The sequence below is a fragment of the Pygocentrus nattereri genome, chromosome 24 (assembly GCF_015220715.1).
Source record: "Pygocentrus nattereri isolate fPygNat1 chromosome 24, fPygNat1.pri, whole genome shotgun sequence".
Lineage (NCBI taxonomy): Eukaryota > Metazoa > Chordata > Actinopteri > Characiformes > Serrasalmidae > Pygocentrus > Pygocentrus nattereri.
Window position 1 is genome coordinate 19,662,051 of NC_051234.1, and position 22,930 is coordinate 19,684,980.

General features: G+C 38.8%; 1 protein-coding gene across 2 annotated transcripts in view; it reads left to right on the top strand.

Moving 5' to 3' along the window:
- Positions 1 to 22,930, top strand: part of sema5a (sema domain, seven thrombospondin repeats (type 1 and type 1-like), transmembrane domain (TM) and short cytoplasmic domain, (semaphorin) 5A) — a 246,127-nt gene that overhangs the window by 59,581 nt on the left and 163,616 nt on the right. For both annotated transcript variants that reach the window (XM_017696239.2, XM_017696238.2), the window contains exon 2: positions 10,264 to 10,470. In XM_017696239.2, the coding sequence (XP_017551728.1) occupies positions 10,341 to 10,470 (130 nt within the window). In that variant the 5' untranslated portion in view covers positions 10,264 to 10,340. The remainder of the gene's footprint in view (positions 1 to 10,263; positions 10,471 to 22,930) is intronic.

The following is a 22,930-nucleotide window of genomic DNA, read 5'->3' on the forward strand; positions in this document are numbered from 1 at the left end:
TTAAATATATTGGGGGAAAAAATAAAGTAAAAAATATGTGGCCTGTGCAAAACCTTCTTTTATATTTTATATGTTATTTTTTCCAGTACGTTAAATAAGTAGACATTTGGCACAAAAATGTGCAGACAAATTCCATGTTTGTGTTGCGTCTGTGGAGGACGTGTTAACTTATTTTCACTTAGAAAATCAACAAAATGTGGAATTTGACCCAAAGAGTTCAAATTCTGCATATGATTGAGAGCAGAATGTTTAGCTGATACTGGGACTTCTGCACTAAGTTGTCTGCATTGTGTTCATGTTGCTGCAGTTTTCCACAATATGGGCCCTTTAACAGTGGTTGGAGATGGAGGTGACTGAAATCGATTGTGGTCAGCACTGAATGATGTTTGTGGTCCTGCGTGTTGTTGCAATTCTCCACAGCAGCTTTGAAGAGAACACAGTAGTTTCTTTCCTGCCTATATTGGCTTCGCCGCTGTGTAAAGTCTGGTGCTTAGACTAGTCTGCTTTGAGAACTGAAAACGCAGCTCTGTATGTGTTAGTTCAGCTCAAGTGTGTTTGAACTCTTCAGTAGAAACCCACCTGTACAAACACAGACAAGAGCACTTAGATGTGACATTAAAGTCCACCAAAGCAACCTGAGCTTACAGTCCACAGTGAACCAACCAGACAGAATCACAACATATAATACAAAATTACATTATAGCATTCAGAAATCCCTTTCACACCTCTGTGGTACAGAAATGATTACCCAGACCAAGTGTCGAACAGTAATTTAGTTATATATAGTTATATAGTAGAATTCTTTACTGGTCTGACTGCTTAAGATTAAGGCTAAAATAATACTTAAAAAACTAATAAAAACTACTTAACAAATTTAAAGATCAGTTATGTAGATAGGTATTTGACAGAAATAATATGGTGGAGTTTCATGGTAGGCAGGGATGTAGATACTTACCAGAATAGGACGTTTCTGAGTAGACTTTGCAGAGTGGATCCTGTCCAAGGTGTTTCCTGTCTTATGCCCAATGACTGCTGGGATAGACTCCAGCTCCCCCTGCAACCCAGAAGGATAAGCAGCTTAGAAAGTGTGTGTGTGTGTGTGTGTGTATGTTTTGTATGACTTGGTTCGTTGATTTGCACTGTTGTGTAATGTATATTATGTTTACTGGAACCAAGGAAGAGTAGTGGCGATGGTGATAGCGATGGTAATAATGGGGATCCTAAAAATAAACAAATACACATATCCACCCTTTCAGCCTTTAGCAGTTTTGCTCCACCCATTCACATGTTGGGCTACTTTCTGAATTAGACAGAATACAGGCAATCAGAATATATATATATATATATATATATATATATATATATATATATATATATATATATATGTGTGTGTGTGTGTGTGTGTGTGTGTGTGTGTGTATATATATGTGTGTGTGTGTGTGTGTGTGTGTGTATATATATATGTACAGTACTGTGCAGAAGTCTTAGGCAGCCAAGGCACATTTTCAAAATCTATTTATTTGTGTAGTATGTGTTTATTTGCTGAAAAAAGTGTTTGACCATTCAGTGCTTCATTAAGTTGTGCTCATGATGTAATTGATGATATTAACAAGTCTCTGTGGTGGCTGTGAAGGTGTCAAGGAAAAATATGGACCCAAGAAATTCTTGTCACTTTTTATTGTTTTTATGTTTATTAGAATTATGAATATGACCTTATTCTAACGTATATTGTGATAAACTCACTGCTGAGGTCAATTGTTAAAAAATTTGCTTAGATGTCTAAAACTCACAGTTATATATATATATATATATATATATATATATATATATATATATAGTTTTTTTCTTCTTTGCTAGATTTACCACCATTCTACCATCAACATTAGACTCACATGTAGGCTCACTGCTGGTTTTGAAAAGCTAATTTTGGACAGTGTGACCTCTGGTTCCCCTCAATACCACTGCAAAGAGTCAGTAAGTTTCTCTACGATGAACCACTTCACATCAACCTTCTCTAAAAGATGTTTTTACATCGCAACCTTTTATATATGTAGAAGTGTTCAAATCTGAGGAATTCCCCTTTGAACAAATTGATTTTAGCTGTGCTGTGCAGTGTGACTGCATACATCAGTCTTAAAGGCACAGTAATAAAAAAAACAGCCTGTTTAATTATAAGAGATAAAGAGAGGTTATAAAATGGTCATGTAGAATGAATTGTTTCTGTTGTTGGTGTAGAAAACCACATAAGTATTGTAAGTAGATTTAAAAACTAAAACTAAAAAACAAGAAAAATACAATATGGGCCCTTTAACCTTATGAGACGGTTATAATAATAACACTAATAATAATACTACTACTAATAGTACATTTATGTTGGGAACAGAATAGGAAATAAAACAACGTACAATTTTATTCATAATATTAATAATTCATAGTAAATAATATGAATTAATAATGCTAATAAAAATGAAATTAATGATGGGTAAAATATCATTTGTTTTAATTTGTTAATCAAGTTATAAAAAAATAAAAACAAATTTATAAATAAATAAATAGCTTTTATAAGAGTAGAATGTTAAAGTGAATCTAAAATTGAGAGAAAAGCTCTTAGTGAACCTCTCAGTACATTCAGGTGAATCATCTCTGACCTCTCACTGTTCCTCTTTGAGGTGTATAATTGTGTGTTTGAGCTAAAGATAATGAATGAAAATAAAGCCATGTGCAGCGTAGACACCTTTATAATGACTGTAATCACTCACAGCGTCTGTTTTAGGTCACTTACAGCCATGCATTCAGTACAGGTCATCAGAAATGAGTTGAATCAGATGAATCAGATGGGTGCGGCTGTTTGCGCAGTTATTCTCAGCAGGTTCTGTTCTCACTCACGATCTAAAGCTGGAAATGATTATTACTGTGTTGTAGACCTAAAGCAGGGTTCTTGAGTCAGCCCATTTATGAAACAGCTGAATATACACTATACTGTACTTGGGGCTGTCAAACAATCAAAATAACTAATTGTGATTAGCCGCATTATTTTGTGCAGTTAATCGCAAGTTAAAACACCTGGTTTGCTCAAATTTGACTTCAAAGAAAGATTTCTTCAGTTTAAAAGCAGTGCATTCTGTCACATGACAGTATCCATAAACTCACTAGCTCAGATTTCTTCAAAGTGGTGGTGATAGGAACCAGGGGTCACAGTGTCTTCTGAGTTTTTATATTAATGTTTATGCTGGTACAAGAGTAGAAAATATGAAAAGTTTTCTTTAGAGGCTGTTTTGTCTTAATGTCTTAAATGTGTTTTAAGGGTTTTTATGTTTTTAGTCTTCTTAAAACTATTACAAAACAATGCCTCAGACATCAGGCTGTGTATTAATAACCATTTCATATAATAACTTTCTGTGATGCAGCTTTTAGAGGTGAATGTCTCTTTTCTTATCACCATCATTGTGAACGGATTTCTCCAGAATGCAGCATTTCACAGTAAATGTTTACATCTTACATTTTGTAGAAATTTTGAAAAAACGATGGAATTACCCTTTCAGGTAAAGAGCCCAAATCCTACATTTTGCTTGGATTTTTTCCCATTTTGTTTCACATGTGTGGAGTTTTGCACCAAAAACAGACAGTCATTTTCGCATGATCATTTGCCAGCCTCTCATTATCCTTTAGGCTGTTTCTGTTACTGCACCTTGAAGACTGATGTATGTAAATGAAGAAAATTTGAGAAATCAGTGAAATTAGTTAAACAAACCACAAATGAATTGCTTTGATAGCTCACTAGCAACAAGTATAAACGCTCTCTCACAGATGGAGAGTCTATAAGTCTCTGAATGTTATTGATTTTGAAGTAAAGTCAGGTGTTTAAAGAGCCCATATAATGGAAACCTGAACAAACATACACAGCCTGTTTAGTTCTGTGGAACAAAAATAGGTTAAAAAATTGTAGCTGTTGGTGCATAAACCCACATAAATGTCATGCAAAGACCTTAAACACAAGAACAATGTAGGACATAGGCCCTCTCAAAACACTGCTTGCTAGGTTTGACAGTTTTCTATATCAAATGTCATTTTACAGCTTTGTTTACACCACTAGCCTTATCAGAAACATTCTTGCCAGGAGAAACTGACATTTCTCTCTTTTTTCAAAGTTAGATTCCAAGTAGCCCCATTTCAAAGCAGCACTGTGTGGGTTTGCTTAGGAGCGGGAAATGAAAATATGCTTTGCATTCATACTGTCCTTGTATTAGTCGAATTAAGGGGTCAAATGTATGTCTTTGGAAAGTGTTTCAGCTTTGATTAGCTATTTGATGTGCGAACCCCTATATTGACCTTCTGGGTTTAAGGAGTTAATAACATGGTGGCCTGTAGTGGTTGTGCTGATAGACGACAGCACATACGTTGAGTCTCCAGGAATGTAAAGCCACCAACTATAGACACCAAATGCCAGACTGCCACCAGGGAAATTCAACCCTGAATATGTAAACAAAGTCATTCAGCATGGTCTGGTGTCAAATGCTCCGTTCAAGGAAAACTTACCAAGTCAGAATTATTCATAGTGGCGGTGATAAGAACCATACACCCAATTCTATAAGCTCCATCACATAAAGTTATTTCATGAAATGGCTATGAATACACTGCCAGATGTCTGAGACATTTCTTTTTTTGATAGATTTGAGACTGGTTTGGTATAAAACACATTTCTGAAAAGTATTTATTGTGGTGAGGTGCATGCAGAGGCAAAATGGTTGAGAGGAAAAATAGTAAAAAAAAAGATTTATCACTATTTTGCCATCAACAGACTCACATATGGGTTAACTGGTGGTTTTGGATAGCAAATAAAATGGCTGTATTTCAGACAGTGTGACCTCCGGTTCCCCTCACCACCTCTTTAAAGAGTCTAGAGTAGTAAGTAGTATGTTTTTTCTACGATGAACCATTTCACAACTTTTCGTATATGTAGAACTTTAAAAAAACAGTGGAATTTCCCTTTGAAGTAATTGATTTAAGCTGTGCTGCACTGTGTGACTGAATCAGTTTTTTTCTGAGCTGTCATGTATGGATGAGAGTTCTGATGAATAGAGAGCTGGTGGGATTTTTGAGTGACAGGATTTGGCAACCCCACAGCACAGATGCTTTACATTAACGTAGACAGATAGCACTGCATGTTCCCCTCCCAGCTCTTTGACCTCATGTCAGGAGAGGCCTTTCTATTTAGGACAGGAGCACATGAAGGAAATAAATCAGTTGTTTGTATTTTGGGGGAACAGATGTCCACAGAATACCCACTTTATTAGAAACACCTACCTTGTAGCTACGCTCATTGGCTACTTTACCAGAAACACCTACCATATAGTTTATAGTAGGTTTACGGTTACGGACTGTAGCTCATCTGTTTCTGAAGTTTATTAACTCAACTTTATGACCACCTTATGAGCACCACTATACAAATATAACATTTAGCATGTTCCTGCCTTCTTCTGGGTTTGAAAAGCCCAGCACCTCATACCCATTCGGCACAGATTCACACCCTCTTGTCATTCATCCATCTATTCTGCCTACTCTGAAGATCTGCGAGAAGGACGTGCAAGACTCTTCAGGAGACAAAAAATAAGGAAAGCACCAGGACCAGATGGTGTATAACCCTCGTCTCTTGAGGGTCTGCGCTGAGCAGCTTGCGCCAGTCTTTACAGTGCTCTTTAATAAATCATTGGAGCAGTGTGTCGTACCTTTCTGCTTCATATGCTTCACCATAATACCAGTTCCCAAGAAAGCAACCTTCACAGGATTGAATGACTATAGACCTGTTGCATTGACCTCTGTAGTCATGAAATCATTTGAGAGACTGGTGCTCTCCCATCTGAAGAACATCACAGATTTTCTGCTACACCCCCTGCTGTTTGCATACTGAGCAAACGGGTCAGTGGACGACGCAGTAAACATGGGACTTCAGCTTATTCTCCAACAGCTTGAACACCCAGGAACACATGCATGAATTCTGTTCTTGGACTTTAGCTCAGCATTTAATGCGATCAAGAGAGGTACACAACAAACTACTCCAACTCAGTTTGCCAAGCACCACCTGCCAGTGGATCACCAACTTCCTCACTGGCAGAGAGCAGCAGGTGAGGTTAAGAAAGTTCACCTCAAAGCCCAGATCATCAGTACAGGTGCTCCACAGGGCTGTGACCTTCTCACTGTACACAAACGACTGTACCTCCACGGACCCTTCAGTCAAAATCTTGAAGTATGCAGATGACACTACAGTCATTGGTCTCATCCAAGATATTGGTGAGTCTGCTTACAGGCGGGTGGTTGATCAGGTGGTCCTTTGGAGCAGCCACAACAACCTGCCATTGAACACAGCGAAAAAAGTGTAGATGACAGTGGACTTCAGGAGGAATCCTCCAGCCCGGCCAGCACTCACCATCCTGGACAGAACTGTGCTGGTAATGGAGTCCTGCAAGTTATTGGGCACAACAATCACCAGGGACTTGAAGTGGGACAGCAACATCAGCTTCATCATCAAGAGAGCCCAGCAAAGGATGTACTACCTGCGTCAGCTGTGGAAGTTCAGCCTGCCCCAGGAGCTGATGGTGCGCTTCTACACAGCCATCATAGAGTCTGTCATCACCACATCCATCACATTGTGGGGTAGCCACCAAGCATGACCTCCACAGACTGCAGCGCATCATCAGATCTGCAGAGAGGACTATTAGGGTTAAGTTGCCCACACTGCTGGAACTGCATGCCTCCAGAACCAGGAGGTGTGCAGAGAAGATCTCCACAGACCCCTCTCACCCCAGACACCACCTGTTCCAGCTCCTTCCCTCAGGCAGGCGCTTCAGCCAGATGAGGATCAGGACATCCAGGCTACAAAGGAACTTCTTTCCACAAGCCATCACTCTCTTTAACACTTAAAATATTACACATAAACAATATTCCAGCTTCAAACTGCACTTCAAAAATACTGGTATATAGTATCACACTCAACTCCATCCTCTGGAACTGCCGTCTCAAACCAGTGTTTATTCTAGCATCTTACTTGCCTGCCATATTACCCCACTTATCTGACTGTCACCTCACTGATCATGTTTTATTTTGTTATATTTTAATATTTATTTTATTTACTACATGTAAATGTCTGTCTTTTACTGTACACTGTGAGCTCACATAACCAAAACTAAATTCATTGTATGCATACCTGGCCAGTAAAGCTCTGATTCTGAATTTGTAAAGCCTGGTCTTCTAACCAATTTTATTCAAACTTACTTATTTCAGGAATTCAGTCTGATTGTGTCCCTCAGACCTTAGCTGTGTTTTATGCACCATTTTTGCATGACCAACTTCCAACTTTGACTGTTCTTGTTATTGTGGCATTAAGACTTTTTTTTTTAGCTCCCCTGCATCATGCCACACTCAAAAAGTGGTCCAGGCCCAACACCCTTATAACTTCACCATTACTGGGCAGGGCTAAACTGCAATGGGCAAATTGGCAGAATCATTATATGGCCAAAAGTATGTGGACACCCCTCCTAAGGACTGAACTGGCAGAACTTCTTGAGATGCATAGTGCTAACGGTAAAGTTTGGTGGAGGAGGGATAACGCTTCTGTTTTTCCGAGTTTGGGCTTGGCTCCTTAGTACGAGTGAAGGGTAGTGTTAATGCTACAGCATGCAAAGATATTTTAGACAGTTATATGTTTCCCACTTTTTGGTAACAGTTTGGGGAAGGCCTCATCCTGTTCCAGCATGACTGTGCACAAAGCAAGCTACATAAATACATTGACGAGTTTGATGTGGTAGAACTCCAGTAGACTCAACCTAGCCAAGGCCTTCTTGTCCTTCGTGTCTGACCTCACAAATGCTATTTTGATGGAACGGTCACAAATTCACACAGCCACACTCAGAAATGTTATGGAAAGCCTTCACAGAATAGAGGAAGCTATTATAGCCACAATGGGGAGCCTTGTAGCCATGCAAAAGAGGCCAACTCCATATTAATGTCAATGTTTTGGAATGTGATGTCCAGTAAGCTCATATTGTTGTGAAGATCAGGTGTTTGCATCCTCTGGCCATGTACTGTACATGTAAACGTGTTGTTTACAGCTTAGTTTCCATATACAAACTGTACGGTACATTTTGAAACATTAACACTATACTTTATACTACACACTACATTAAACTTTTATCTTATTTATCTATATTTTATCAAGAGTTGCAGCTCAACATAAAATATTTCCCTGTATTTCTCAGCTTAGTTTGCATTATTGTTTGCAGCATTTCAGTTATTCTCCTGGCTAGTGTCACTTCAAGGCTTAGAGTGGTCCACCACCCAGGAATATCCAGCTGTCTGTAATCAGAAACTGACCGTTGAATGAGGGCTAGAACAGTGAGTGCCGACCCTGCTCTAATCTACCTTCCAGCAGAGTCTAGATTCAACCACGATCTGTTACACCTACTCCAGATAATTAAATCCTTAATGGACTGGATTAGATGTATTACTGGTAGATAAAAAGGGTTCCGCATGTTGTAGATGCAGGTTGGAACTAAACTCTAACCAATGGGCAAGAGGATGGCTAACACAAACTGTGCATCAAGACAGCTACAATCTCTATTTATACACCAGTAAGGAGGAGTTACAACAGAGGTTACTGATAAAAATTGGCAGCAAGTGTGCAATTGAAAGAAGGCCTTGAAGTTGCAAGCAGGATGTTTCTGATGATTCATTAAGAGTTTGATTCAGTTTACTGAACTGATTGTTTTCAGCTGTCCTTTTCAATTAATCAAATGTGAGCTAGTACAAAGAAACAGAGGGGTATGTAAACATTTTAAATGTTAAAGGCAGTTTTATATAATACAGATATATAACACAGATACCAAAAGGTATATTGTGAATCAGTCTAACCAGATGATTGAAAATAAACTCTTCAAATGAATCAATTCACCCAGAAGTCAGACATCACTGTGATTTCCTTGCAGTAGCAGAAGATAAAATTATCTTTTCCGTTCCCCTCTCCAGCTGAAACGATACCATCTTTTGATGTTTATTCATTCTGAGCCAATTTTGATCATAGTATTCATCTTCCATGATGTGGCGCTTTCACAGCAGGGCTGCTTTACTGAAATGTAAGCCTGAGTAAGATGACAACAATCAGTTAATTTGCGGTTCAGCTATGGGAAACGTTGCGTCTTTGAAGAGTGAACATATGCTTTTTTAGTGTCTATGTGATGGTATGTGTGTTATGGGGATAAAACTGCAGACCTGTCCACTGATTCATGGCACTGGGGTCAAAAGGTCATTGTGAAGAGAGCAGGGGTCAGGGCATTGGAGTGAAGGCCCAGACAGCTGCTCTATCTCAATCTGATTAGCCCTGTTGATGTTCAGTGTACAGTTTTTTCTGTTTTTCTGTCCAAATGGTTTAAATGGGTGTTTATCCATCAGCTTTTGGCAACGACCTGCGATTTTTATAACACAAAGTGATCTACAAATGTGCCGTGATACAGTAAAATTGCAATAAAATGAATTGACAAACTGATTGACCAACAATATAAATGAGTTTGTTTTATTTTGCGTGAAAAAGGGAGAAAGATAAAGCTAAAGATAAAGGGAGATATTTAGGTTATTATTAGTCTTAAATTAGGGGTCCAAGCATGCTGCCTTCTAAGGCTACCACATAAATCCTTCCTGTCTAGTTGCTTGGACCCTGCAGATTGCCACTTATATTTGCAATTGCCATAATATGCAATTGCGGTTATATTTTAGGTTGTTATTGGTCTGCAGTTTAGGAGTGTGAGGTGGGGGATATACATAAATTTCACCCCCACTAATGTCATTTTTTTATCAGTTTCTCAGAAAGCAAGTCTGTATGAACAAAATGAAAAATGAAAAAATGGAGATACAATGTTTTGTTCAGACAGACAATATGTAGACTGTAAAATTCAATATTATATGACATGTATATCATTGCTCATTTTTATTTTTTTATCATATCTGCTTTTCACATTCTGAACACCTTTTAGTTCAGTTTGAGAATTTGTCAACATTTTGCATTTGAGACCTAAACATCAAGCTGGACCTTCTTTTTGAGCCAATGTGTATGATGTTCTCTGACTTTTAAATGATTATTTCAGGCTTTACAGGGTGATTGGCAGCAGCGCTCTCACACCATATTTTAGCCTGTTTTATTCTCCTGACTTAGTAATGCTACTTCTTTCAGTTTTAAGGCTTAAGCCCAACTCTCTCTCTTGCTCTCTCTCCATGTAGCTGTTGGTGGCAGATGCCCAGCGCCCCGCTCTCTCTCCCTGGCCCCGTCAGTAGTTTGCTGAGTCCAGTGGAGGCTCATGGCTCTGCCCCCGGCCCACCGCCTGCTCCTCCTGCTGCTGCTGCCCACAGCAGTGAACTGTGGGGCGGGCACAGGGTCTCCAGAGTCGCCCTGCCAAAAAACCGAGCATCCACTCATCTCGCACGCAGGTGAGTGCTTCATTTGCTCAGTCAGTACATTCTGAGAGCTGGATTACTCAGTTAGCCAGGTAAGTTTAAAGTAATGGTTTATAGAAAAATCACATCAACACGGTTTTGCCCTTTACCCTAAATACAGTCAATCAGCAATATCAGAAACCACAAAATCAATTCTGTCTGAGATTACTGAACAAGTCCACATGATTTGAGGCAAGTGTTTGATGATTTAGTCATGCAGTTAGCACCATGCTAATTGGTTGGCTATGAGTTTTCATTACTTGTTAGCTACCTTAGCCTTGTATCTCCAGTGAACAACTAAACATACATGCCTCTAAAAAGTCACTCTCAGAAAATTACTATATGAAATTGCCACCTGATGTCTGAGACATTGTTTTCCAATTTTTTGAGAAGGTTTCTGCCATAAAGAGTCATATTAAAAACATCTTCATGGTTGAGGGGTATGTGCAAGGTGTTAAGGTAAAACAGTGCCTAAAGACAACCTAATTTTTAAAGGTTTATCACAATTTTACCAATAACATTTAATATAAACGTGTATATGTCTGCCTTGTTTTCTATCACCATCAGAAAGAAATCAGGTCTGACTTGGGACGTTTCTCTAGAATACAGCATTTTATATCAAATCACTGTAAATTACTTTGTAAAATGGGTCAAATCCCCCTTGTATTGTGGTACGTTATTGCAAATCACCAATGACATTGTAAATCAACAATGAAAATATACCCATTTGTGTTAAAAGCAAGTTTGAAGAGCTAAATGTCCCCAAACTGTTACTGGGTAGTGTATAAGTTCAATAAGCATAGAGTTGTTATGTGATATGCGCTGCAGCTCTAGGTCAAGGCCTAATATAACTGACCTCAGGCATGCTTAGAGGCAGCATGCACATACATTTTTAACCAGTGTATGTTTTCTGGGTGTCTTTTCAGCACAAGTCAGAGACAAACAATATTAACAAACTTTGTCACCTACCCCACAGGCTGAGTTCTTCATCCTTCTCTCTCTCGTTCTCTCTGTCTCTGAACACATGGATTGTGTAATCAATGTAAATTTAAAAGGCAGACTCAATAAGTAATTGAGCAACTCTACAGAAAGTGTTATCCTGAGGGCATCCAGTGTAGCTAATGCACTACAAGGTCACTTTCAAGGAGCTACAGCTCTAAACGAGTGGAGGCTTTAATTTGTTTTAACCAGTATGTATTGTGGAGCTTGAACAGTATGTATAGGTAGAGCCACTGTGGGCTTGTTTGTCTTTAGATTGAACAGAAGGAAAGGGACATGGCTTAGTTTTGCCTTAGGGTGCAATAGCACAGCTCTTTCTGAGGGCAGGGACTTCAGGAACTGGACAAGGTCAGTTTTCTGCGACCCTCTGGCAGTTAATAGGAATGTAAAGCAGAAACAGTGGCAGGGACAGCTACAGCCAAGCAATGCTGTTCTGTGCACATTAGACTCCTGCCATTATTGTGCTATGGTAAAACACCAGTTTGGCATACTGGCTAAAACGTAAGGCTTAAATGAGAACATTTTAAGCTTTAATTGTTTGTTGAATTAGAATTTTCTTTACAATATATGAAATCAGTCTGAGCAATTTTTTTGAAGACACTGGTTAATTTAGTCGATCTTTTAATTTCTCTGAAGATCTCTCATCAAACTGAGAAAAGTGCCTCTGTCGGCATATTTCCTGCATTCCACCCAATGATGATGTTCGCAGCCCCAAGGAGGATAAGTGGCTTAGAAGATGAATGAATGAATTATTTTAAACCTGAATCTGCGGTGTGTGTATTTTTTACAGTCTGACGGTAATAATTGTGGAGGGATTGTAATCCAGTATGAATATTCAGTGTGTGTAGTTTTCACAGTCTGACAGTAATAATTGTGGAGGGATTTTAATCCAGTATGAATATTCAGTGTGTGTAGTTTTTACAGTCTGACAGTAATAATTGTGGAGAGATTTTAATCCAGTACGAATATTCAGTGTGTGTAGTTTTTACAGTCTGACAGTAATAAATGTGGAGTGATTTTAATCCAGTATGAATCTGCCTTTTGTACAATATTTACAATTCTAAGTAATAATTCTGTAGCAAATTGCATTTAATAATCAGTCCTCAGTAGTAGTGCTGTTTGAAATGACCTCATAGAAATATGATAACAAAACCCTGTAAGGGACAATTGCCTCTCTTTTTTTTTTTAGCAAATAAATTTAACTTGTCACAGTTCCAATTGTTTACAACTGGATTACTGTAATCTGTAACATTTTTGGTGATGGCTTAATTAGAAGGATAAAAAGAAAATCTTGAAAGCACCTCTTACAAGGCAGTTTCTGTCTTGTTGGGTGGCATTTGGTAACTTGAACGCAGACTCAGAAACCACATAAACAGACACCAATCAGGTCTTGATTGATCAACTAATTTTGAGGTGAGAAGGACACTGTGCATTGCGCACTGAAACACAGCAACCTGTTAATGAGCAGTTCATTCATCAGAAATGCAGAGAGAATACAGTGTTAATAACAGCCACTGCTAGAAACCGCTGAAGGTCTGTCAACACGTCTCACACAAACACATTGAGTGCTAATATCACATTGTGTCAGAAGAATCATTCGCACAGGAATCTGTTCATTTAGAATCAGGTAGCCATCTCAGTTGGCACCACTGCCTAAGGCTTTGTTCCCTTTGCATTATGATCATCTTTAAATTGGTAATGACACTGTAATTAATCTAATAGTAAAGTATTATGAATATATCATAGGGCAATCATGAATTTCAATCCCTAGAGATTGAAATGTTTGTTTGAACTCAACAGGACCTGACTGCTCAAGCCCACCTCCAATTGTAACAGGCTTTCTTTGCATTTCCTCTAGCTTTAGCTTTAGTCCTTACTTTTTTCTTTCTCCTTACTTTCATTACCTTAAACGGTTTTTTCATATCTGGGACATTGGAGTTACTTACTCAGCAACCACAAGGTCCACACTTAAGAGAACATCAGACTTGATCAGACCTTGATCATTGAAACAGTGACTCCATTCAGGAAAGTATGGTTTAGTGCAGCCAAAAGAACATTTGGCCAAACATTGTATATTCAACCTCTTCTGTGTTTAGAAATGGAGTTTTAGTATTGTAACGTGGAGCGACGAGGAAGCGGACGCATGTGCTGAGAAAAGCAAGATTTATTCAGGGCAAATCCAGGGTCATGGTTGAAACGGTCCAGGTTCAAATAGCCAGCACGGAGAGATAGAGAGTCAGACATGACAAAAGAATACAGGGAAAACAAACAACAGTGGCAAGAAGAACAAAAACACCAAACACTTCAATCAACACAATTCATACATACAAAGACCAGCACAGACCCACAGACCAGGGCAAACAAGGGGCTTATATATCACAGGGATGATGACGGACAGACAGAAAACATGTGGAAACAATCAGGTGCGGAGTCACGAAACAAGGGGGCAGGACAATGAAGTAAACACAACACGAGCACTTGGACAGGACTGGGAGGGGCCAATCGTGACAAGTATTAAATACTTAAAGCTTACATCTTACATCAGCACAGTGTGAAAACAGCACAGTATGCAAAGCTTATCCAGAGTTTGAGATGTTGTTCAAAAGCATTATTTCATGAATAAATTGGTTAAAGCAGGATTTAAATTTCAGACAGCTAATCATTCTTCTTCTTATTATGGTATACTATTTCAGATTTTGTTTGTTCACACTTATTGTCACTACTGCTAACCTGTCAGGTTTTATTCTGAACTTTTTCTGTTTTTTTTGTTGACATCATGATATGGTTAAGAACTAGTCAAATTCAGACAGATTTTTTCAGGTTCAGACTCGAAATGTGATGCTGAGCGTTAAGACAGAAATTTTAGACTGTGTTAAAACTCATGCCACAGCCATCTGTTAGCAGGAGTCCAGATAAGCATCCCCCTATTTCTCAGTGTGATGCTAGGGAATGTGGGCATCTGTTAGCTGCTATAAGAGAATTAGCAATCAGTGTTATTCTCCCAGTGTGATAAGGCTAAAGGATGTTGTGTTAGTGAAGATTTGTGCATCACAGAGGAAGCATGAGCTAGCCTTCACTCTGTATCCTCTTCACTTTCACTTTTTCACAGCCTTCAATCAAGATCAGCCAAGACATGCTTGCTGTAAATTAGATTTCTCAATGAACTATCACTTTGGCTACGTTTACACAGCAAGTAAAAGTGGCCCAAATCCAATCCAATGGCAGCATGAATACCAAAAAACGCACTGAATCTGACTTTTTCAATTCCGATTTGAGACGCATTCATATGTGGTACTGACATCTGATCTGTATCTGCAGCAATGCGACTCAGTCTGAACAGCCAGATCAGAATTCATGCGACTTTTACGCCAGTGTAACTCAACATGCGTCATAATTCCACGCTGCTGAGGCTCATAATCATTTAGGCTGATGTTTCTGTGCCAAAAAATTAGAAGAAACTTATAAAACCGCTCCATGTTTAAAGAGGTGGCCGTGGCCGAATAATGTGCCTTTTTCGCGGTGAACTTGAACACATTCTGGAAGATGAGCCCAGCTGTCACCCCTTGGAACTTCATGATGACTCCTGTGATGCCGGCAAAGACAAAACTGCTTTGGGAGCAACTGGTGTTCGCTGGCTATCATGACTGTTTACCTCTGGATGAGCCACGTGAAGCATTGTTCTTTTGCACATGCAGGCCGGTTTAGGAGCTGATCTGTTCAGACTGATGTCGCATACAGATCACATTTAAAATTCAATGTGGACAGCCAAACAAAAAAAAATCGGATTTGGTGAGAAAATCGGATTTGGGCCACTTTTACCTGCTGTGTAAACGTGGCCTTCGAGTGACCAATGAAGGGCTTAAACTGCAGTTTCACAGAAGTTGTTCATTTCAGTTGGTTTTGCTAAGTGTGCTCGTATTAATGCTTGTTTCTATGGGAAGTTTTGTTTTTTTTGTTTTTTGACCTCAGTGCAAAACCTGCTCCACTCAGACTAGTCTAGAAAGCTGCTTTGCTTGGCCTGAGGCCTGATAGAAACACTTTGCTCCTCCTTTAAATTGGCTTGTAGAGCGGAGGCTGTAGTCTCTGTTGTGCAGAATTTGAACCAGCCTGTGTGAAAAATCAATAAAGAGAATATGAGTCATTGGGATGCCTGTGTTAGCCTCGCACACGCACACAATGCGCGCACACACACACACACACACACACACACACACACACACACACACACACAATGTCTGTCCCTGAGAGGCGCTCCTTTTTTCTTCTGCTTCAAGTGATAGACTGGCACATTTCTCAATGGGCCACATAATCCGTATCTGCACAGGACTGAAAGGTTGGAAGGACACTAACCACAGTTTATTCTCTACAGAGAAAGATACAAACTGTATGTCAGAAGTTTGAGGACACCTTTCCGTCTTTATATGTTTTCAGGGAATTATTTCATGTTACATTTCAGTCCACTCTTAGGAAAAACAAAAGTCCTAAATGGCTCTTTTTTTGGCTACAAACGAGGTCACTTGGGTTTCAGTAGTTAGGGAACATAATTGTCCCTTATGCCATTGCAGTTCTTGTTTTAGGCTGGCTTGGTACAACTGTAATGCAACTTTAGTTGTGTGAAACCTACCATAAAACTAAAATGCACTTGAATGGTATAATGAAACTCAGCCAACACAGTTGTAACTGTGTCAACTTGAAAGATTAAAATGTTGAAATGCATCACATGATCACGTCAATCAACATACTTAAAAACGGCCGATTCACCAAATCAGTGGACAAGAAAGTAAAACAGAAGGTGGTTTATTGGGAGGTTGAAAACACAACACAGGTTGCACAGAAGTTGCAAGCGAGTCACAGCACAGTAGTTGCATGGTTGCATGTAAGTTGCGTGGTGCAAAGCCAGTTGAACATGTTTGGAGAAAAGGTACAAAAATGCCCCTTTCCACTGTAAAAGTACATGTAGTATACTTTTAAAAACTCATTTCAAGACCTTAAACCATGTTTAGAGGGTGCGTTTACATTGATTGTAAATTGGAGCATTTGTGTCTACATTACAAATATGGCCATTTTATTTACTATCCAAAACCACCAGTGAAGCTGTACTGAGTTTTTATATGTAATGTTGATGATGGTAAAATTGTAGGAAATCTGAAAAATCTTTTCTTTAGTGACTATTTTGTGTTACAATGCCCTGCATTTGTAACCACGTCATGTGATGACTTTTAGAGGTGGATGTCTGGTTCCTATCACCACCACTGTGAACAATTCTGACTTAAGTTTCTCTAGAACAGAGCATTTCACACCAAACCACTCTGGATGACTTTTATCTTAATCATTTAATTAGACATTTTGAAAAATTGATGGAATTCCCCTTTAAATCTCTACTGTTTTTATAGCTAGTCTATGCAGTTTCAGCAATACGGTTAACTTTCATCACAGAGTCACCTTGTACTGCTTTTGACAGGACTACCTGCAAAAAATAAAACTAGCAGTGATTTTTGATTGACACTGGAGTCTCTCGATGTTTCGTGGTGGTTATATTAATATCCGTACTTTTTTAGGTGTGTGTGGAGAAGAATAAAAAGAGAGACTCTTCTTTTGTTGTAGATGACAAGGTTAGAAACCAGATGGTCCCTTCCTTCTTTACTCCACACACCCTCTGACCTTCAGGACGAGCCTGCTCAGACTTGTCTCTCAAAGTCATATTTCTGTGAAGCTTGAACTGAAGAATAAACTCTGAGAAAAGCCTTCACTGCATTTCATGGCCATGACTGTTTTACTTTAAATGTGAAAAAGTGATAGTTCAACCAAAAAAATCAAACCAACCCCAAATCTAGCCAATCAGCCAAGACACGTTTGTCTGAAGTTTACTTTTTTCAGAGCCTTAAGGCTAATGTAGCTGCCAGTAATGGAATGAGTAATGGAATTAAATTCATTTCTAATACTCACATAATTAGCATGGTGCTACCTGTCTGAATCATCACAAACCTGTCTCAAATGGTGTGGAGTTGTTTAGTAATGTCTAATAGACTTGGTTATGTGCTTTCTGGCACTGCATAACACTGTGTTCTCTATAAACACAGACAAAAGCATTTAAACTAGCTAAAAAAATCTATATATTTATTTTACAATTTTGTTACTATTTTGCTTAGTAAAAATATTTGTTTTACTTTGGTTGTTGATAATGGTCCTCATTAAAACATAAAGGACATGCCAGAGTAATAAGCTTAAGCTTCTACTTAACTAAGATGGTTTTATTCGAAAATACGCTGTATAGTGAAAAGCATGTGGACATCCCTCCTATTTATTGTGTTCAGGTGTTTCACCCACACCCATTGCTGACAGGTGGATGAAATCAAGCACATAACCATGCAATCTCTATGGACAAACACTGACCGTAGAATTGCTTAAACTGAAGAGCTCAGTGACTTTAAATGTGGCACTGTGAATGGATGCCACAAGTCAGTTGAATTTCTATCCTGCTAGATCTGCCCCAGACAACTGTAAGTGCTATTATTGTGAAATGGAAGTGTCTTGGAGCAACAACTCAGTTGAACTATAAAGTAGTAAACCATAGAGTGGGGGGCTGCCAAGTACTGAAATGGGTAGGGCCTGTCCTTTGTTGCATCACTCATGAACTGGAAGAACTGCATATCAGGAGCTTTATGAAATGCGTTTCCATGACTGAGTAGAGCAGGAGAGCAGCACCTATCGGAATGCAAAGTGCAAATGGTAAATTTTTGTTGAGGAGAGATAAAGCTAATGCTACAGTAACAGTAGCGGCAACTGCGTAACAGTTTGGGGAAACTCTTACTTGTTCCAGCATGGCTGTGCCTCTGTGCACAAACTGAGCTCCGTTGAAGCATGACTTCATTTGTTTGATGTGGAGGAACTCCAGTGGCCTGATCTCATCCCCACTGAAAACATTTAGGACGAATTGGAACGTTGACTGTGGGCCAGGCTTTCTTGGCCAATGTCAGTGTGTGATCTTACAAATGCTCTTTGGGCTGAATGGTCACACAGACCCACTCCAAACTGTTGTGAAAAGCCTTTTCAGAAAAGTGGAGGCTGTTATAGCCGCAAAGGGTGGCCGGTTTTATATTAATGCCCATGAAATGAGATGTCCAACAAGCACATATAGTTGTGATGTATAGGTTTCCACATACTTTTGTCCATAATGTGCATATGCTGTTCTCTCTCTCTCTCTCTCTCTCTATATATATATATATATATATATATATATATATATATTTATATACAGTATATATATAAAACAAAAGTGGACATTTTCTGTGGTAAAGTGGGTTTAATTTTAACATTCCTAAGAGTAAATGCTGTCATTTCACCCAAAAAAGTGCCTTGATACTGCTTTTTTAGGTAATGTCATTCATCTGACATTAGAGTTGACAAAAGCAGCTTCTATGACAGACAACTATAGGAATAAGTCTTTATAGATGTTTATGTAGGTTTACGTCAGTGGTTACAACAAGCTTATATAGGTTTCCTGTAGCCTTATGAGCATTGCATTGCCTCCATTAAAGTCCACTGAAGTCCATTGTGTTTTTACAAGAATGATCACTGCCATGGCAAAAGTGGTGGTATTTCAGTGTCAGACTTGTTTGTTGAAAGCTAATAAAGAAGGCAGACTGTTGCTGTTGTCAGTGATGACTGCTCTGTTCATTAGAAAGACATGTAGTGAACCGAAGAGGAAGCAAATTGCCATATCAGATTCACTGCAGCTATCAGTAACATTGGCATCTGTGAAAAGCCCGGCACTTTAATTGGCCCTCTGGGTAAAGCTTTTATGGCTTCTTTAAATACACTGCGGCTACATGTAATCCTAAGTGTTTGTCATAGTCTATTTGTGTCGACATGTATTTTATACCCAGCACATGCCAACTGAACCAGAATATGGAGTGTGCTTGTGTTTTGACTGCTGGTCTTCAAGACAATATGCAGTGTTTTAGCCTTTTTAGACTAAAAACAAGCTATTAAGTCAGCTTTTTTTTTCTTCAATGAAAACAAGTACTTACTCTATTTAAATTCCCTTTAACGTTTGTTCTTTTATTGTACACTTGTTTATGGCTTTGGAGTGGCTGATTTATTGGCCTGCCTCAGGCACTCCTCCCTCTGTAATTTTTTTAAAGTGGATTTACACCCAGATAAAAGGGCAAACACATAAGGCAAGAAATGTAAAGCTTCTGTATCGCCTCAGCTGAAGCACACCAGATATTTCATCCCACTCTAAAACTGAGTAAGTACAGCCCACTGATGTCCAGGTAAGAGCATTCGATATCCAGCAAATCTCAAGGGTAACTGACCATGGGCAGGCATTAAAGTTTGGAAGCTCAGCCTGTTTAAATTGTCTCCATATTGAGCCTAGCCCATGCAAAGCAAACATCTAACCCTTCAAATCTATAGTAGTACTACAGGCATTTCACAATTCTTGTAATACACACATTTACTAAGCTGCTTCTCCCTCAGGGTCACGGGAGGGTGCTGGAGCCTATCCCAGAAGTCATCGGGATACAAATAAATGAAGACAATTACTGTGGCCTCTTTGCTCACAAACAAGTTTTCATTTAGTTCCATTTAGTTCACAAATTTTCTACAAGATTCTAAGGGCTTTGTGAAGGCCACTCCAATACTTTCACCCTCCACCCCCAATTTAGTCATGCCCAGTTCCACCCATTAGCCAGGCCTCCCTCAATCACACAATATTACCAGTACTACAAAGGTGAAGGCTGGCACATGCTTCCTTTGAGACATATAAAGACAGCCATTCAGACTGCTGCTGTTGTAACATTATTGGACAATTCAACATGCTTGGGGGAGAATGCTAACTGCCCGTTCTGTTAGATCCAGCTAACAGATAGCTAGGATGGTGCTTAGTGATTGGGTAGAGGGTGAGGCTAGTTGTGCTCTCTGGGACTCCTGGCCCCAAATGGCTTTTGCATCACCGGGAAGTTACAGTGTCCTGATGATAGAGCCAATGCTTGGATGCCGCACCACTCTGGAACCCCACTTTGTTGTCTTTGAGCCATTTTGTCACAACTTTGAAGGAGTGATTAGGATTGTTGTCCTGTCTCCAGGTTTTGGTTCAGTTTTTCCGATAATCCTCCTTCCTCATAATGCTCTATTTTCTATTTTACTTGCTTTTCCAGTGAAACACCTCTCACAACATGATGCTGCCACCGCCATGCTTCAAAGTTTGGATGATGTCTTTTGGAATAAAAGCCTCAGCCATTTATCCTCTGTACACTTTGCTGATCATTAGGGGCAAATAGTTACATTTTTGTTTCATCTGACCTGAGAACACTAGGTTCTTTGCCTCCAACTCCAACAGTTCCTTTTTTATTGCCATGGGGTTCAGTTGAACCTTTCAGACCAAAGTTTGCTCAGCCCTGGTTGTTAATTTAAGCCTCCTTCCTGAATCATGCACTGTCTGTGTGGTCCCAAGATATTTCTGTTTGCATACAGTTGTTTTTACAAGTGCTCGAGGTATCTTCCATTGTTTGGAATTTGCTTTTAGCAAAAATATCACTGTGAAGTTTCAGAAGCTGCAAGTATTGCTGGCGATTTTTATTATTGACTCATAGCTCAGTAAGTCTAATAAGTGGGCTCAAGAGTAAACTTTCAATATATCTACACTTGTGTTTGTAAGTAGAAGAAGAGATATTTTATTATTTTTGAATTTGATACTTATTGTCTTATTTTCCAGAAAGAGAAAAGCATTGTTTAAATGTTTTACTGTTTTTTTGTCATTTTTTGATGTCAAATGTAATACTCTCCTAAGGCTTCATGATTTGCAAAACTTTCTTTGGCAACAACAATTAATCTGTTTATTTTCCACATTTTTCATCCTACCTAAGCCATTTCCCTCACTCTGTTATATGACTCCAGGTTCTGCGGTTCTCAGCTTGGTGGAGAAAATTAAAATATGAAAGAGCTACAGTATCAGGTGCTTTGTCATTAGCATGCGTTTATAGTGCTGGCTGCTGTATTATTGTCCATCTGCCTGAAAATGAGGTGTGAAGAGCCAGACACATGGCCGTGTGAGATGCAGGCTTTTCCAGACTGGCTTTATAACATTGTGTCTGGCAGATTCAGCTTGGCTGGAACACGTTGAATGAACACCAGTGTCCTTACCAGAACCAAAAACCCTTAAAATTATCCAGCACTAATTCAACCTGTTATTAATGGATATAGATAGAACTGAATTATAAAGATGCGCACAGGAAGCCAGTCACTGCACTTAGTCTAATTATCTGTCAGAAACAAAATGAATTTTACAGTTATTTTATGAACTTCTTGGTTATTTATGTTTTAAAATTATGAAGATTTTTCAGTTGTGGGTTGTTAAATAGCATTGCATTGGTTAGTACATAAACCATGTAATTGACTTCATAAGTGTCCTTTCATTGTCTGGTTGGCCACTAGCATAAAGCTAATTCCCACTAGCATCCCTGTGGAAGTTTGTAGTGTTGTTGTAATGGTGTTGTAAAATGACATTTGATGCCGTTTCTAGCTTAAACACAGACATAAGCTTGTAATAGGCATACAAGTAACATATTCTTTACTCTAGATGCAGTTTTAGCATGATTGTTCTGGTAAAGTCTGAATTTGGAGCCTGTTTCTCAATATTATTGAACTGCCGACCTCATCTAAGGAGGGCAAAATAGGGTAGAGTTACAGAGAATGTGTTAAAAGGGACTGCAACATCAACCAGATCTTCATTTGGCTACAAAATTTTTTTTCTTCAAAAAAGATTTCAGCAATAACAGGCTTGGACAAAAATATGCACAATGTTCAGGTTATAAGATGTCTGTACTCCTATTTGTAACTAAACAATTTAATTTTTGTCCATGTTCATAGATTACATTTTTGTTACATGAGCAAGCTCATTAGGAATTACTCAGTGGGGAACCCTCACAGCCTTCTAAACCTTCAGAGAAGGCCTAATGATACCAACATCATTAGGAAATGACAGAGGATCACAGTTTGATTTACAGTGGGACCAATTTCATGAGAAAAACTTTATTCTAGGCCTTCTGGAAGTTCTAGATATGTCACTGACTGTGAATGACTCTATCCAGGTCTCATTTAGTTGTTAGGAATTGAAAACAGCAGCAGAAGTTCTATGCAGGACACTTTACTGTAAGAATTAGTGTAATTCTGATACATTCAAGCTCTAATATATGTTAATGTCTGTTACAGAAATGTCATTTAAGTTTCAAACATGTGTTTTATATAGAACAGCCAAAAATATGTACAACAGTGATAGATAATAGAAATTAACATTATTGTATTGTGAGTTTTGACATTTATGACTCAAACTGAAGGCCTAGCTCTGATAGCCATGATTCGCCACAGAGATTGTTTACAACTCAACACGTTTGGAGGGAAGTGATGATTTAGGCATGCAGTTTGCATAATAATGCTTATGGGTAGCATATAT